Genomic DNA, 17,261 nt, shown 5'->3' with positions numbered 1-17,261 from the left:
AGTCATTACAATCTTACCTGCAGAATCCGGTCTTAATAAAGAGAAAAACTCACCTAAAACTCAATTCCTTCCTTGAAGCATTTTAGTTACCTAGCAAAAAGCAAATAGAGGAAAAGTAAGAAAAATAAACTAATAATAAAGAGCATCAAAAATGTATGCGTTTCATCTGTGATCATCTTGACACCAAGTTGGACATCAGAGCTCTAAATAATTCCTGAGGGTTTTACACACCAAATAAAAATAAAAAACAAATAACTTCAAGTTTTCTCTGTTCTCTTTTTCACAAATTGTTGCATTTGCAAAATATGAGGTTGGAAAATGTCTGTGAGCCGAGCACGATGTGGCCTCATAATTATGCCACCATGGCTAAAGACCCTCTCAACTGGGGTGCTTGACACTGGCACTGAAAGTGCTCTCACTGCAACAGAAAAAAGTGCAGGAAGGATTTTCCTGTTTGCATCCCAAAAAGATAGACAAGCCTGCCCACAACAAAGGCTAAGAGAGTTGTTAAACTGTGTCTCTGGACTACATGCTGTGTTCTGTTTGCGATGCTTTCTGTACTCTGAGAAGAGTCCAGTGCTCTCTTCTGGCTCTTTTTCCTTCTCTTGGTACTCTGGACTGTTGTGACAGGTGGCACCTCACTTAGAATCAGATCTGATGAAGACAAAGACAAAAAAAACACGAGTGGATTTAATTTAAAGGGTGAAAATAAGTGTGAACAGGTGTGAATATAAGCCCATAATTGTTAGAAAGTGAACGTCCCCCATTACTATATACCTTAGTTCAGTTTGACATGGCTGTATAAAAAGCTTTGTGACTCAAACGCTTTAAATGTTCATATTAGACATTATTTGATCATCATGATGCGAAGACATTCCTAATTATATGAAAGGTGTTGAATAAATACAGTCACTGACCTTTCACAACGTCAGCAACATCATTCTTCATGTCATCACTGACAAGTACACCATGGTGAAGCCACATCATAGAGAATGCTGAGTCCAATACAGCTGCTCTGACATAGAGGGGGTCTGCAAATGCCAGTTGTTCTCCTGGTGCCGCTGATGACATTTTGACATTAACAAAGATCCCACGGAATCTCTTCTTGAGAGAGCTCTGGAGGTTATGGACCATGCTTCCCAGGAAGCGCACCTGCCGTTTCGGTTTCTTCAATGGTGATTTAGTGATAACACATACGGGAGAACAGAGCTGACAGTCACTACCTTCTCACCCTGTGTTATATCGGTGGCCTCAGCAAATGGCTGTAGGACATCACAAAGCTCTTTCATCAGATTCCACTCCCTAACTGAAAAGACCAGCTCGTTGTGTCCTGTGCCCTGAAAAACATTTCACAGTTGCTGGTGGCTGAATGAGAGCACTGCTTTGACTTGACGGAGAGTTGAATTCCACCGGGTGTTCACTGCAGCAGGGACCCCTCGCTGCCCAAACTTCTCTTCAAAAGCATCTTTAAAGTGCTAGATGTATGCAGCAGAGAGCTCAGTTTGGAGCATTTTGCAAAGGTGCTGTTCATGATCCTTGCATCTTTGAGGCCATCATCAACAGTTAACTGCAGTGTATGGGCAAAGCATTGCTGACACTTAGGGCTTCCTCTGGTAAGCACCTGGTCCAAAGGCTCCCATTGACCTCTGGATAGGTCTTCCCACAACTCTGCATCATCCAGATTGTCATCATCAGTTCCTTCATCACTGTCCTCTTTTGGAAAGCACACCATAAATGCTCGTTTCATATTTGCAGCATTGTCACAAATGACAAAGTCAAGTTTTTGTCTGATGTTATATTCGTAACATATTCACATATGGAATCAAAGGCTTCTGCTATCCGTTCTCCTGTGTGAGTTCTTTTGAATCTATTGCAGGCCAGCAAGTATGAATTCAGCTGAACTCCCTCAGATGTTACCAATACATGGCCAGTGACTCCCAGAGAGCCACACATTCTCCTGTCTGACCAAATATCAACTGTAACTGATATATGGTCTGCACCAGCAAGAGGCACTTTTCTCTCGGATCTCTGCAACAAGGGATTCTATCTCTGAAGTCATTGCCCTGCGACAGACAGGCAGGTACTTGGAGTCAGCCACAGACAGGAAGTGTCGGAAATGTTCATTCTCCGTGATTGAAAGAGGCATGCTACATCCTATGACCAGGTCTGTCAGAATGTTATAGCCTTCTGTCGGATGGTTAGCAAAATATGCTTCCAGAGGATGAGCCTGGATGAAGTGTGAAATTGCAGGCTGTAAAACACATCTGTAAAACTGCTCAGGTTCATTTTTTTTAGCATGTACTTTTGCACAGTCACCTTTTTCTCGAGTAAAAATTCAACCAGATACATTGAACAGAGTGGACTTCATTTTTGTTATGACGATGCTACAATTATGTTAGGCCCCTACAGACCTATATGCGCAGCATTTTTTTTTTATGACGGTAATGAAACTGATACTGTTGCTATTTTTAGATACAGTGGGATACGGTATTACCGCCCAACCCTATCAGGTTTAATCCATCCATCGCGCAATCAAACACTATTTACTATTACTAAACAAAACACTCTTCAACAAAACAATCACTAGCCCTAACCCTAACCCTACCTTGGTCCTATAAATCCTACTCGGTAACATGCTTTATAAAGCAGCACATCCTAACCACAATATATAGCACCCTCTTAACCTACTGCATCAACTTGAATGTGAGTCGAGATGCTGCTGTGTTACCTTCAAGGGAAATTGGAGCTGGCCCTCATCCAACCCTAACCCAATAAGCCTACTGACAAAAAAAAAAACAGCTTTATTGATCTGCTTTCCTAGCGTCAATCAGGCCCTACATGTCATGCACTAACCAATAGTCAGTAAGAGACTATGAATCGCACACAAACCATCTCATATCCATGCTTGTATCAAGCTAACATTAGCTAACTACCGGCTAACAGGGTTAACTAATTTAGAAGCACTTAATCGGCAGAATGGCTCTTCAAATGACAGACAAAGTTTGATGTTGTAGCGTGGCTGTCCGAAATCTTTGTTGAGCAGGTCTTGCATTCAGCAGTTTGCCGTTTCCCTTCAGAAGTGTAGTTACAAAAGCCAAAAACAATCACTCTCAGCACTCCCCCCGCTGCCGCCGACATGATGATGACCATCTGATGTGTAAGGGTGTGTTTCTCCAAAATGTAATGTTGGCAGTAGAGAGAGCATGACTGATGGACAGGGTCTTCATCCAATCATCACAACACCATTCTCAGTCATCAAAATAGCAACTCGAGTCCAAGTTGCAATGACTCGAGTCCCCATCTCTGCCCGAGGGCAATCCTCCTGGAACTGTGCACAGAGCTGTGGCCGGCCTTGGAGCGCAACACAGCGAGGAGCCATGCGCTGCCTGTGCCCTAACAAGCCCCTGATTGTCTCTGTGTGCAAAGTACTCATGTTAATAACCCTGTGCGTAAAGTGTGAAATGTCTTAATCAGCCTCACCTTTTCCCCGGCGCACTTCTGCACTAATTTGCAACAATGGTGTGTGATCCATGTAAGTAGTGTATAAAATTAACCAATGGAAACTGTAAATCCAGTTTATTTTGTCTGCTTTCAATTGACCCCAGGTGACTGTGGCTACCCACTTAAGAGCTTGCCAATGACCCCTCCCACCAACCCTCAGATTGACCAAGAGCGGAGGTACAATGACCTCCATTCCCGCACTCGCTCAGTCGTTGAGAAGGAAATCGTTCTTCTGAAGGGACGGTGGCGCTGCCTGGACAGAACTGGGGGTATGCTGCTGTTCTGTCCCAAGAAGGTGTGCTGCATTGTGATGGCGTGCGGTGTCCTCAACAATGTGGCATACTGGCATGCCATACCACTGCCAGAGCAGAGACCAGACAAACCAGAAGCTGGACCCATGAATGTGCATCCTACCCAGGAGGCACCATGTAAAAGAGGCAAGGACTCAGAATTCACTTATTCACCAATGCATTTATTGATTCACCAATATTTGAGAGGATGCCTATTAGTTGATCTAGGCGATCATTTATGCCACCTATTGCTCTAATGATTTCTTCTTGTGAATTTGGCACAGCATCGGTGAGGACACGGCCAGTGGGGTGGACAGCAGCAGTAGCAGTAGCAGCAGCAGCGGCGGCGGCGGCAGCAGCAGCAGCAGCAGCAGCTGCCGGTGGATGTGGCGTACTGGCGCTGGAGACACTGGGGATGCTGGAGGAATCCCCCAAGTCTGTGACACCGGAGACGCCGAGGACGGTGGAGGAATCCCCCGAGTCTGTGACGCCGGAGACGCCGGGGACGCCGGGGATGGTGGAGGAATCCCCCGAATCTGTGGCACGTGGCTGTGACTGCGTGTCCTTTCCTGTGTTTTAAAATAATAAATTGAGTAATCAAACATGAGTCAAAGTCTTTGATATCCTCTTTGATATGCTGCCATGTTTAGATTTAAATTCAAAAGATTTCAAACCAAATAATACCATACATGTATGTATACAGCACTTACGCATGAACCTTTATCTTATAGGGCTGTGAGTAGGCTACTGTATGAACACACTTGTGAGTTACACAAATACATAGGTATTTACCTTGGGGGTAATCAGTCACCCACATGTGCTCCCACCACCCCTGAGAGAGCAATGTCACCCACAATTGCAGCAACTCTTTGTTCAAACGTGGTGGGCCCCTCTTCTCCTGTCCCCCCACCTGTTTTGGCCACACTTTGGCGGTGGGCAGCCACCCTCTGCTTCACATCCACCTTGATGTTGGACCACTTTTTCACTTCTGCTTGTGTGCGCTTCTCTGACCCCACAGCACTGACAGCCTCACACACTCTCCCACTTACTCCTCTTGTGTTTGTTGCTCATGCCGGAGGACAGCATGCCAAAGAGTACATTTTTGCGCACAGTATTTATTTTTTTCAAGTCCTCAACACTTTCCCTCTTCAACCCTATAAAAGTCATTCAATTGAAACAAGAAGGTGAGATTTGACTGCTCACAGCTCAAATGAGCAGCCCGTGACGAGAGGTCTCAAGTGGGCAATGTTTTGTCAAGAGCTTATCAAACTAAAGAGGCTGCGGGCCACTACAGTGCCCATTTTTCCTTTCCATAGTGGCCCTGAAGTGATCCCCTCCTACTTGGAGTCCAATGTAAGAGATACGGGTCAGAGTCTCTGTGGAAAAATGCATTTAACCAAAGCTAATATGAGACTCTGGTCATCTGAGAAGGCCAGTCAAGTGGGAAATGTCCAAAGTTACTTTTTTTAAAGTAAAACAGAGAGAATTTCGTAAGAAAACAACTAACTTTGGAAGATACACACTTGATTTAACCCTCGCAGACTGGCCTCTGACAGTATTACCTACAGGTGAGCTTTTACACAGAATTTGTCCTCCATCTCTTACGTTTACAACATTAAACATATAAATTAGCATGTGAGTATGGTACCAATATATAAAACCCATCTTTTAAGACGAGAAACAAAGCCCTTTCCTGTGGAATGTATACAGTCACCATCGGTGCAGAGAACACGAGCAGAACAGCAGGGTGGAGGAGAGGGACAGACCATATTCATCCCTTTTTGTTAATTTTTGGGACACCAGAAAAGCAACGCAGGACGAGAGAAAAGCACAAAATGTTAACATTTTATTTACAAAGTTTTTTTTTTTTGTCATACAGAAAGTAAAAATGTAGCTACAACCTTGATTTGTGCAACAGGCGGCCACACTAAAAATCATGGCTCGCTGGTTGCACAGCTGCTATAGCAATAATTTTATTGGGAAAAATAAGGAACAGAAAAAAAAAATAAAGACAAAAAAAAGAGAAATAATAAACCCAACAACAAAAAATAATTCATCCAACAAAATATTAAAAGCACAGACCCAAAACTAGATACCAGTCCCAAAGTCCTCACACGGGAATACATAAAGAGGGATTGACAGTGAAATTGTGGAATGCTGAGTGCTGGGCTGCCTGAGAACCTCGGGGCCGTGGGGTGGGTGAGGTGGAGGGTGTTGGGTGGCTCTCAGTTCCATGGGTGGAGGGGAGAAAAAAAAAGGGGGGGGGGGGAGGGCAGCTCCACATGGCCCACCCATCCGGTACAGTCTTGCCCCATAAAAAGAGCTCAGAGCTGGGGGGGGGGTAGACGTGGATTACAAAGGCGGTGCGAGATGAAGGAGGGCGGACGTTCGGATTTGTGTGTGTGGGGGGGTGACTCGGTAGGCTCTCGTTTTCAGTTTTGCTCTTAATCGTCATCTTCGTCGTCGTCATCGTCGTCCTCATCCTCTGGGTCTCGCTTTCTCTTCTCGCCTTTGCCAGTTTCCGCTTCTGGGGGTAAAGAGGAGACGTGATGTGTCAGAGGTGCCAAGACCACCGCACGTCAAACTGAGCAGAACAGCACGTGTGAAAGGGAATATTCCATCTGCATGCACTCAGTCTCGCCCTTTAGTCATACAGGAAGCACGTCATGCAGGATTTTTACAATCTACATATAATATAGTCTTTGTGTGACAGGCACCGTGGCCTTTTAGCATGTCTTCAGTGCCACTAGGAACAACTTCAACATTTCAGCGCTCTCAGATATCCTGCAGGGTGGTCTCAGGGAGCGTGGGCAGTGTGTAAGAATGGTCACTATCATGTTTTGCTGTCCCGACATGTTATAATGTTACACGATTAGCAGCTGAAAATAAACAGCGTCAGATGTGTCTCCAGTATCGACATTGTTCAGGGTTTAACAGACCTTCCTGTTTTACACTCACAAGCTTGTCACTATTTTGATCTCATCAGTCGTAACCTGCTTTTTCACTTGTAACTGATTGAGTAGCAAATCTTATTTGTGTTGTGTGTGAACAGTCAATCACTGGCAGGCCCTGTGAACCCTTTGAACTCTCCTCCACAAAGCTTCCTCTGTAAACAGAACCAGCAGCAGGTGCCATGTTAGTCCTCTTATCAAGTTTTTATTAGTCTTTATCAAGTTCACCTCGGCAACCAAACAGGCTCTCAACACTCTATGAACACTTTTCTTAAAGTCAAATCTGCAGCTTATATACAAAGAAAACAGAGGCTCTTTTTAAGAGCTTGACTGCTTTGTTTCAAACTGCAGTTTAAGTACGTTTGATGGCTGACCTTTGCCCCACACACTTTAATTAGGCAATATAACACCACGTCCTGCGCAGAATCATTCTGCACTCTCAATTTGAATAGATATGAGTGTCGACAACAAGGAAAACGGGAGAATGAACGCTTGTGGTGAATTCAAGCGTGGAGACACTTTTTTTTAAAATCAGTAAATTGAATACAGTCTTTTTAAATCACCGCTGGGCCTTGTGGACAGTTTGGAGGTGTAGTATGAAAAGAAGTGGAGGAGTTGCTCTGTTGTACTTCTAACAGTAGCTGAAGGTGCTGAGGTGCTTTGGGTTTAATGTGTTTTTCTCATGTTAAGGGACTAAAAAGATAGCACCTACCGTCATCATCTTCATCCTCGTCTTCATCCTCTTCATCCACTTCCCCATCCTGACCGAAATCTTCCTCCTTAACACAAAAAGAAACAGAAATGATGCACCCGGACCCGAAATATTCAGCCAAATAACCCCATCGAGCTTTTTTTTCTTTTTCTTTTTTACCTCATCTTCTCCACTGGCTTCATCATCATCTTCCTCTCCTTCTACCTCCTCTTCATCTTCTTCGTCGTCCTCTTCCTCGTCAAAGTCCTCCTCCTCTCCGTCCTCGTCTTCCTCCTCCTCTCCCTCTGCAACACAAAAGCGACACAAAGTGGAATCATGTTGTAAACAAAGTCCCACAGTCCTAAACTTCATGTCCAAAGTGAGACAGGTCAGAGTTCATGCAGCTGTGTGTCACATTAAACTGTGTTGTCATATTACTTTGCAGTAGATCATCCTCATAATCAGTTTGACCGCAGCTCTTGAGGACTAAAGGTTATCACAACAGCAAGAAGAGCAGAACGTCTTACCTTCATCTTCATCGTCGTCTACGCCATCTCCATCCACCTCCCCGTCGGAGTCAGAGGCTTCCCTGTCCTCCATGTCGTAACCATCCAGGTAGGTGAGCTGGGGCAGCAGCTTGAACACGCTCTCTCTGTAGTCGTTCAGGTTTGTCACTTCACAGTTGAACAGGTCCAAACTCTTCAGATTATCCAGCTTTTTCTGTTGATCACATGCAACGAAGGACTGATGAGAAACTGCTGTCGTGTCTCGAGTTCAGGATGTTACCTCTCAGTGTGTGTATAATGTGCATACAGCTGGGCGGTCCAGAAAAATGAGATATACCATTACACAGAGTTGGTTCCCTTTAACATCTCTGGGTGTATTTGGACTCTGTAAGCAGAACTACTTAAAGGCAATGCTGGATTTGGAATATTTGTCTTGGTTCAATGTAATTAACTACTCATGAAATTTAATGTCCTTTCTATGCAACAGTATTTCTCAAGTGCAATACAACATATGACACTGCTAGTTTTCTCATAAGAATATTGGCAATAGTATTTTATGGGCAGTAGTATTTTTATAATGTATACATAGTGCAAATACACATAGTTGATTTTCTATTCTACAGTCCTGTATACTTTTTATCACGTCCCTTTCATGACACTGTTTTTGCTTTTTATAATACTTGTTGGCTGTAAGGACTTAATTTCCCTGGTGTGGGATCAATAAAGTTTTATTTTATCTTATCTTAACTACAACTTTGATTTCAAACAAGTTGGGACGCTGTGTAAAACATCAATAAAACAGGATGTGATCATTTACTAATCCTTTTTTAACATCTACTCAACTGAAAACAACACAAAGACAATACATTTAATGTTTTTCCTCATCAGCTTCATTGATTTCTGTAAATATCTGCTTATTGTGAATCTGATGCAGCAACACATTTCACAGACTGGGAAAAATGTGGAACGCTCCAAAAACACCTGTTTGGAACATTCCACAGGTGAGAGGATCATGATTGGGTATGAAAGGGGCATCCTGGAAAGGCTCAGTCGTTCACCACTTTGTGAACACATGATTGGATAACGGAAATTACTTCAGGGACACTTTAGAAAACTGCTGTCAGTAAACACAGTTTGATTGTTAATGTCTGTATTCTGTATTTAATTCATGAATTTCAAATAATTACTGGAATTTCATACAAGTGAAGGGAGGAGCTCTCCTGAACCGTCTGTCAGTCAGTTCCAGGACATTACACTGATAGTTTGAATATGGATAACCAAACACACAGAGAGCAGTGCTGAAGTTAGAAATGCATACGCTGTTGGTAGGCTGCGGGTTGAGTGCTGCCAATGAACTGTAATCACATTTACATTAATACAGTGTGTGTGTGTGCGCAAAGACAAGATTTTGTATAAATACTCAGAGTGTTTGTTGAATTATAAGCCAACGAGAAGCACCATGTCCGCAGCTGTGAATGCGCGGATGTGTGGCGAATGCATACCAATGGTTCCAAAGTGCTGATGTCTTTCAATTTGTTGCCACTCAGGTTTAGATGTGTGAGGTTGGGGAGTTTCTCTGCTAAAACATCAAGGCCGCCGCTGATTCTGTTGTCACTCAACTCCAGCTGAAAGACAGAGGAAGGACGTACGATTTCAGACGGCACTCATCACAATTCAGCTTTCACATGGAGGTATGAAGGTGAAACAGCATTTCTTTTTTGTTTTTTACCTTTTTGAGTTTTCCTAGTTTAGGCAGGTTGGACACTGAGATTAAGCCAACGTTTATCAAACTGAGGAACTCCAGGTTGACGAACTCAGCTGTGAGGCCTTCGATTTTTCCTTCAACTGACCGACAATTGTCAAGGACAAGTTCTCGTACCTGAAACATAGAAAAGTGCAATATAACATAAATAAACTTAATCTCCACTGTTTCATGTGTTTAGTGGAATTACCGTCACTACAGATGCGTAATTATAATTTAATCTAAAACATTAAAATTTTTGCATATTGGAAAAATATTTTCCTAACTCTCTTTTCTAAAACAAAATAATCACAGTAAATTAAATGAGACAAAACAAGCTGGTAAACAATCATAATGTGTTTATTGGGGGATGTTGTTGTTTTGGCCCTTTACTTTGTGAATTTAAAAAAATGTAATAAAATAAAAGGCATTTTGTGTTTGCCGTGAAATATTAGAAAAACACGTCTGAAGGCGGAGTTACTTTCACACAGTTAAAGCTAACACTGGTTGCGCAATTCAGCGTCGGACAAAAACGTTGCGAAAAAAGTTGTTGTCAAACGTCAAAGATCACGATTTCTCCACTAAAACGCCGAAAATGGACTCTGTGTCCCCGTCTACAAACTGCCCAAATCGCTGTGTGCTTAATTTTTCCCGGCACGACGGTTAATGAATTGATTTCTGTGAAACGAGGAAGAGCCAGGCAGCAGCTTCCCATGGCCCGCTGATGCAGTCACTAATGACAAATGCAATGATTTTTGTGAGCTAGCTTGCTACAGGCTAGCCATTGCCCCTTTTAAACGCTGCCGTGCGGTAGAGGAGCAGCTACAGAGGTCTGTCTGCCCGCCATTAGCCAACCCAACAGCAACGGAAAGGATTGCGAATACACCCTTAGTACAGATTTTCTTTTTTTCCCGTAAAACCAGCTTTCATTGGGGAAGTGGAATATTCTTTGTCGTCGAGCGAACGACCGTTATTGCCAGTTTGTCACAGGGTACCGCATCGTTTTCAGGTCGAAGTGGCGAAGGAAATATACTGAGAACGGAAATTTAGTAAAAACAAAGATGGAGACAGTTCCTTTCTCCCAGAGCTTCAAAGACGACAGAATGACAACATGGCGATTCCTGAGATACAGTATGCAGTTCTCTGAACACTTCAATGGCGAAAAGTGCTGATTAGAAAGAGTAATTATCATTACGTACACATTACCGAAGTTATTTTTCGATGCTAAATTTGTTTTATTTCATGCATGAGTCCCGAGGAAACGCCGACCGTCGAGTTTTTGGCTGCCCACGCATCAAGCGCGGTGCACCGGATCTCCGTGTCATTCAAGCAGGCTGGCTCGGTTAATGAAGCCGCTGGCCAGCAAATCGATCGGTTTAGTTGCAAACAGCTTTACAATAGCTTTAATGACTATCACTGGAAGGAATAATGGCTGTGTTTGGTGTTTGAAGCTTACAACTGGCTGTATTTTGTTGTCTTTGAGCTGTGTGGCGGAGGGGGTAATATGGCGGGAACCAAACACTAAGTTAGGGGGGCTGCTGCCTGAACGGTTGTGACTCGGAACCATCTGGTCACCAGACTTCATTAAAAAACTAAGCGATGTTTAGACGTGTACATGCACCGATACGAAAGGACAACGTATCTGCTGTACAAGTGTGCAAGCTATTTTAGGGAATTAACTGCTGCACACTCCCTTTAAAACTTACAAATCGCACCAGCTTTAAACGTGGCTTTAAACGAATCACCATCACAGGAATGGCTGCCTATTTCATATAGTTTGTGTAAATAAGAGCTGGGTGAGATTAGAGTAACAGTGGCTTAACGGTAAATGGTCAAGGTATGGATGACTCGTGAATCAAGTGACTGTTTTTTGTTGTCGCTGCTGAATCTGGCCATTTGATATTAACATTAACGTTACTCCGCGGACATTTCTGGACATAACTCGTGATCGGCCCGTTTGTTAGCAAAACTCATTTCTTGCACGAACGCCTTGGAGTTGTAAAGAGCATTTGTAATAAAAAGAAAAAAGCGCCCCATTTTTAGCAGTTATGCTAGCAGCAAACATGGCTTCCAAGGTCTGTATAAAATATAGCACTGTGTGAAAGCCAAACGCGGCGCAGGAAGAGCATTTCCTAATATAATCAGCGTAAAAAGAAGTTTAGTAATTGTGCTTCAACGGTGGAGTCGAGCTGAAATCGTGTGTGCACCGCTGACCAAAGAGGCTGCGAAACGGTTAAAGCACTGCAATAATGCCAGCAAGCTGAGGAATCGCCGTTTCAAAGTAACGATTGAATATCGCTTTTCTCGTCTCGTTGCCTCCATACGCCCAAACCAGACCAGTACGAACGACTGAGCTTGTTGTGCGAGTGTTTTCCGCCCGATTATAAAGAAGAAAGCTCATCTAAAGCCCATGTGGTCACCATTACGTTAGCCGCACAGGTCACTCGCAAAGCAGAAAAAGTAGCAAGCTGGCTAACAAGGCTAGCCCGAAAACTAAGGGTTGGTTTTAAAAAAGCACGACTCACATCAGACGGTGTCCTGTTTCTTAGCTCCAAGTGGATCCTCTTTTTCATGTCCATCTTGCCCTATGAAAGTTAAACTTTTCTCTCTCGGGTTTTGCTGGGATCTTCAGTCCAAAGGCAGAGATGCCCTAATGGAGGGAGAATATAGGACTGTATAATGAACTGAGCCAAACGCTAAGTTAGTCGGAGAGAGGAGAAACCATGGAGGGAAACGGGACTGAAACAAAATATATGCTCAACAGCGCCATCTGCGTCCAGAGCCGCCCATCGCCTCCACAAAGGCATTGCAGTCACAAAACATGACGCTGCCCCGAAACGCTGCTATGGTGCAATTTATGTCTTCTGCAAGGAAACTACTGTACTGTGTTTAGTCAAGACAGGATGCTTTTGTCTGAAAAGTCTCTGTCATTCGATGAAGGAAAGCAGAAAACATACGTTCAATTCACCCGACACAGAACCCGAGCAGTGAGACAAAGTAGGTCATACGGTGAACTTTGTTTATCTGTTTGACTGAATAAAGTTTCAGAGCTTTAAAACACCTGTGGTGTAGTTCATTATTTCTTCACGTCCAGTGTGTCTGCAAAATGTCTAACATCACAAATAAATCCTGTGTTGAATGTTCCTCAAACCTGTTGCCCTCCAAAGCCCCGAAACGCCTCTTTTCTTTAGTTTACTTGCATTGAATTTGTATTATGTGACGATTCTGATCAATAAACCGCATAAATTGAGAATTTGTGTCGTACTCGTGGCTCATAAATGGCAGGTTCTTTCAGCCGCCCGGGCACATTGCGAGGAAGGAGGGGTGTGTTTGGTTTGCAGTAAAGAGAGCATTGTATATGCATATGGAGAGCAGGGCACCCCTCAACCCCCCACCCCACCCCACCCCCCTGCACTTCCTGAGACGCCAGAGCACTCAAGCTGAAGTCTGCTGAGCATGAATTGTTCATTTTTATGAATTAAAGCATAAATCAGCCATGATATTCTGGATTTTCGTGAAATTATGTCTTTTTATGGCGAGCCGGTGGTGTAGTGATGGACACAGGATCCAGACTTACTGCTGCATATCCACAGCTCAGGGACCAGGATCCAGACTTAATGCTGCATGTCCACAGCACGGGAACCAGGATCCAGGCGAAGTCTCTGGCCTTGTGCAAGTTCAATGTATACAATATATATGTGCATAACTTATTCAATGAGTGGCTGGTAGTTGAAAAGACACACCAGGAGATGGCGCTGTAACATCAGAGTTGACGTTCCTCAAACTTGAGTTTCATTGTGCAACAGTAGGGTTGTGTGTGTGTGTGTGTGTGTGTGTGTGTGTGTGTGTGTGTGTGTGTGTGTGTGTGTGTGTGTGTGAGAGAGAGAGAGAGAGAGAGAGAGAGAGAGAGAGAGAGAGAGTTAGTGAAAGCACTTTCTGCTTTTAGCTTGAACAGTAATGCTGATGACAATCTGTCCCTTCTTGTGTCTGACTTGTACCGGCTGAAGAGTTAACGTGTGCAGGTCTTTTGACCAGCTGCTCATGCTAGTCTGAATGTGTGACTCTCTCTCTCTCTCTCTCTCTCTCTCTCTCTCTCTCTGTGTGTGTGTGTGTGCGTGTCTGTGTGTGTGTGCCACTCTTTGTTTACATCTAGCAATGGGACAGTTTATTCGACTCAGTGCATCCCAGAGAAGGAGCTTATTGTCCTTTCACCCATTAAGCTACGAACCAGTAACTTAGACTGACATACGGCCTTATCTTAGAAAGTACGTGTGAATTGCTAGAAGCTCCTTCAGAGCAGACATGAGTGAATTCAAACAAGATAGCCTCAACATTTCCCCTACTGTGCTGGAGGCAATTGGCAGTTGAGTGTTATTTACTCTGCCGGGCAGGTTTTCTCTCTCTGAGTGGCTCAAACACACACATCAGGGCTCAATGTGCTGTGAGAAGATTGAGAACACACCCCTGCAAAGCTACTCTCCATCTGCGAGATAAGATGGGTACGCCCCTACTCCAGTCGAAGACAGGATTTCTGGCTTCATCTAATGGCTTTTCAGTAACAGTCTACCCACAGCGCTTCATAACATGTTAGCTTTATTAGAAAAAGACACATTTAGCATGAATAAAAATAGGTTTTTGGTGTATTTTTTGACGATTATTGTTATTATTCATGCAGAAAGTAACGCAGAAGGCTTTAATATTCAGAACTTCTTTTAAATCTTAACCTGTTTTGTGCCCTCCAACACCACCAGACAGTTTAGACATTGAATGATTGCCTAAATCCAGTCAAGGTATAGTTTTGCTATTGCTAAGCAACAGTAATATTTTAACTTTTGTCTCAGCTGCATAAACATACATGCAAAGCAGAAGAATCCTTTTTATTTTCCAGCACACAGCAATTCACACAAAAGATGTTTGAGTCTGCTTCTATATGTATTTCCTCCTTTAAACACATACACTGTACATATTACGTCCCTATCTCACACTGCCCACACACAACTTGCTCCAGCCTTTTTTTTTTTTCACTGTCAGCGCTGTGCCAACTCCTCCAGCTTTACAAATATGATAAGACCAAAGCTGCAAGAACTCTTCTAGCACAGTGGTAATGGTTAACCAGATAATTCATTTAGGGGTGGGAATAGAAAACAGTCAGAAGTTACTCTGTCTGCTGTCCTGTGCTTGCCCGCCATCAATGACTTGGATTCATTCATAGCAGGACTCAGAATGGAGGAGACGTTGCAACAAGAGAAGTCGGAATATAGCAATCCAAATGAGGACCAAGGTTGATTTTTAATATTCCTTCACTTATTTTCAAATGAAGTACTTCAGCGTTTTCGCAGTAGAAAGTTGGCTGAGCTAGTTGTTCACTTTCATGTAGTTTGGTGTCTTAAGATCAGCTCAGACGCATTTTAATCAACATCTAAGATACGTTCCTGAGAATAAGACACAAGTTTAATCTGTGTAATTGTATGTTAAACTTCAGAGTGGAAATGTTTCTGTCGAAGACTTGCCAGGCCGGAGCTGGAGGAAAACATGTCTGTCTATAAACGACGTCTTTCTATGCCACTGCTCTGCATTTCTTTGGTTTTAACCTGCCCGTGTTAGAATGGATCCTCTGAGTGGGTTTCTGTTTTACAGGTGGGATCCGTCGCAGGTTGAGGGACAGGGATCTTCTCAGGAAGAGAAAGGCTGAAGCAGAAGAGAAGGAAACTAACCAGTGGGTTTTGGGGTAAATGTATTGTAAAGCACAGTCAATGTTAGTGCAGTGACCTACATTTACAGCTGTGTTCACTTGGAGTTACTGTCATGGCTTTAGCAGTGAAGACAAATGCTACAGATTCAAGTACTTACAGTTCATGCCAGACTATTGTTTTAATAGGCTTTATTTACAAAACCTGCATTATAAAACACTGTACTTTACAATGTGAAAACATTATCAGCTGCTTATCACTCCTGTTTTTTATATTGAATGTGGAGCAAGAGGAAACCAAAGGTTGCTCTGGTGTTTCTATTGACGCTCCAGATCCAGGTCAAGGACTTTGTACTATTGGTTTTGCAGAAGTATCACAAAGAGCTAATATCAGTGTCCACTGTTCTGAGGTTGATTACAGTTGTCATGCTCTTTCAGGGTGGAGAGCCAGAGGAAAAGACCACGGGCTGAGGACAGGAGCGGCGCGAAGAAGAAGGGGAGGCCGAGGAAGACTGAACCCACGCCGGAGATATCAGTCACTCAGGAAGAGGCAGCAGCTCCTCCAGAAGCTCCTGCAGCAGTGGTGGTGCCTGAACCTGTGGAGGTCATCCCAGATCAAGCATCAGGCTCTCCATCCTCCTTAATTGTTTTGGAATCACAACCAGCACCTGCCCTTGCTCCTCTGCCAGTGTTTGGATCTCTCCAAAGCCCCGTCTTTGCTCCTGCTCCAGTGAACCCGGCGCCAGCCCTCTTTTCACCCTCAGTTCCTGCACCAGCTCCCTGCAAAGATCTAGATTCGGCTCCAGTCTTTGTCCAAGAGTTGGCTCCAGCTCCAGATGTCGCCCCGGCTCTGACCCAAACCCCTGTTGAAGCTGCGGCTCCTCCCGCAGCTCCTCCCCGGGTGGAGACCCTCAACATAGAGTCACAAGGCAGGGAGGCCTTCAACCAGGTCCTGATTGAGGACTTGGGCCCAGATGAGGAGGAAGATATCTCTCTATCTCAAGACAAAGGAACTGATGAAGGTAATAAAGAGGACATTTATGGTGTGGAAATCTTGAAACATGAAACATTGCCTGATTGACTCCATCTTGTCTGTCTGTCTGTCTGTCTGTCTGTCTGTCTGTCTTTTTTTTTTTTTTTTAGATCTGAGTGGGACACCGTCGATCAGCGCACCTGAACAAAACAAAATGTTCTCAGTTCCCACCTTGTCCTCGCCACCTCCTCCACAAGAATATCTCCCAGGAAATTCATTCTAATTTTCTAAAAACACATTTCAGATACTGCCTCACTTCAGCCAGACTGCATGCTCTCGGTCACAGTTTGTACCTGAGTTTCACTCTGGTTAGTGTGCAGCCTGTTGGCTGAAGAGGACAAACATGTTGAGCGTATGCGTCACTTATTTGACAAATGTATGAATTCAAACCAAACCTGTATGCTTATTTATTCTGGTTTGTGCTTCACGACGAAGCTCCTGAATGCTATTTTGTATTTTGCATTTAGTGAACTGCAAAGTTTGTAAATGGTACAGTAAATGGAATAAATCAATGCTAATTATGTATTTGTAATTGTGGATTTATTTGATTGAATTTTGTAAAAGTTGTTTTTTCACCTAATAAAATGCAATGCTTACAATCATCTGACTGTGGTCATGATCATCTGTGTCATCCACAGACTAATGTGAGTATATGATCAATAAAGAAAAGAGATTTCCTTTAAACTCACTGATAGATTTTTATCCTTCTATTGACTTAACAAGCTGTTAAGACCAAAGATTCTGCTGGTGTTTTTAAAAGGCTTTAATGAGACTGTATTTTGAGGATCTATCTGCTCTCCTAACATCTGGAATTGGTCATGTTTTTTTCACTTAAATGGGGAAATTTTGAGGATCAGTT

At 43.5% G+C, this 17,261-nt stretch overlaps 2 protein-coding genes across 4 annotated transcripts; one reads left to right on the top strand and one right to left on the bottom strand.

Moving 5' to 3' along the window:
- Positions 1-5,624: 5,624 nt before the first annotated feature.
- On the bottom strand, positions 5,625-12,435 carry anp32b (acidic (leucine-rich) nuclear phosphoprotein 32 family, member B). 2 transcript variants are annotated; one of them, XM_070979700.1, is made up of 7 exons: positions 12,206-12,435; positions 9,669-9,818; positions 9,442-9,564; positions 7,961-8,153; positions 7,614-7,738; positions 7,455-7,521; positions 5,625-6,318 (listed from the first exon to the last, which is right to left on the bottom strand). In XM_070979700.1, the coding sequence occupies exons 1-7, from the start codon at positions 12,257-12,259 to the stop codon at positions 6,236-6,238; spliced, it is 795 nt and encodes a 264-aa protein (XP_070835801.1). In that variant the 5' UTR covers positions 12,260-12,435; the 3' UTR covers positions 5,625-6,235. The 2 variants fall into 2 exon arrangements, with proteins under 2 accessions (XP_070835801.1, XP_070835812.1); XM_070979711.1 differs by having other exon boundaries at positions 6,105-6,315.
- Positions 12,436-14,762: 2,327 nt separating this feature from the next.
- Positions 14,763-17,089, top strand: hemgn (hemogen). 2 transcript variants are annotated; one of them, XM_070981511.1, is made up of 4 exons: positions 14,763-14,961; positions 15,318-15,396; positions 15,808-16,391; positions 16,513-17,089. In XM_070981511.1, the coding sequence occupies exons 1-4, from the start codon at positions 14,904-14,906 to the stop codon at positions 16,623-16,625; spliced, it is 834 nt and encodes a 277-aa protein (XP_070837612.1). In that variant the 5' UTR covers positions 14,763-14,903; the 3' UTR covers positions 16,626-17,089. The 2 variants fall into 2 exon arrangements, with proteins under 2 accessions (XP_070837612.1, XP_070837604.1); XM_070981503.1 differs by having other exon boundaries at positions 15,318-15,408.
- Positions 17,090-17,261: the final 172 nt, after the last annotated feature.

The sequence above is a fragment of the Chaetodon trifascialis genome, chromosome 2 (assembly GCF_039877785.1).
Source record: "Chaetodon trifascialis isolate fChaTrf1 chromosome 2, fChaTrf1.hap1, whole genome shotgun sequence".
Lineage (NCBI taxonomy): Eukaryota > Metazoa > Chordata > Actinopteri > Chaetodontiformes > Chaetodontidae > Chaetodon > Chaetodon trifascialis.
This window is presented reverse-complemented; position numbering and strand designations above follow the sequence as displayed.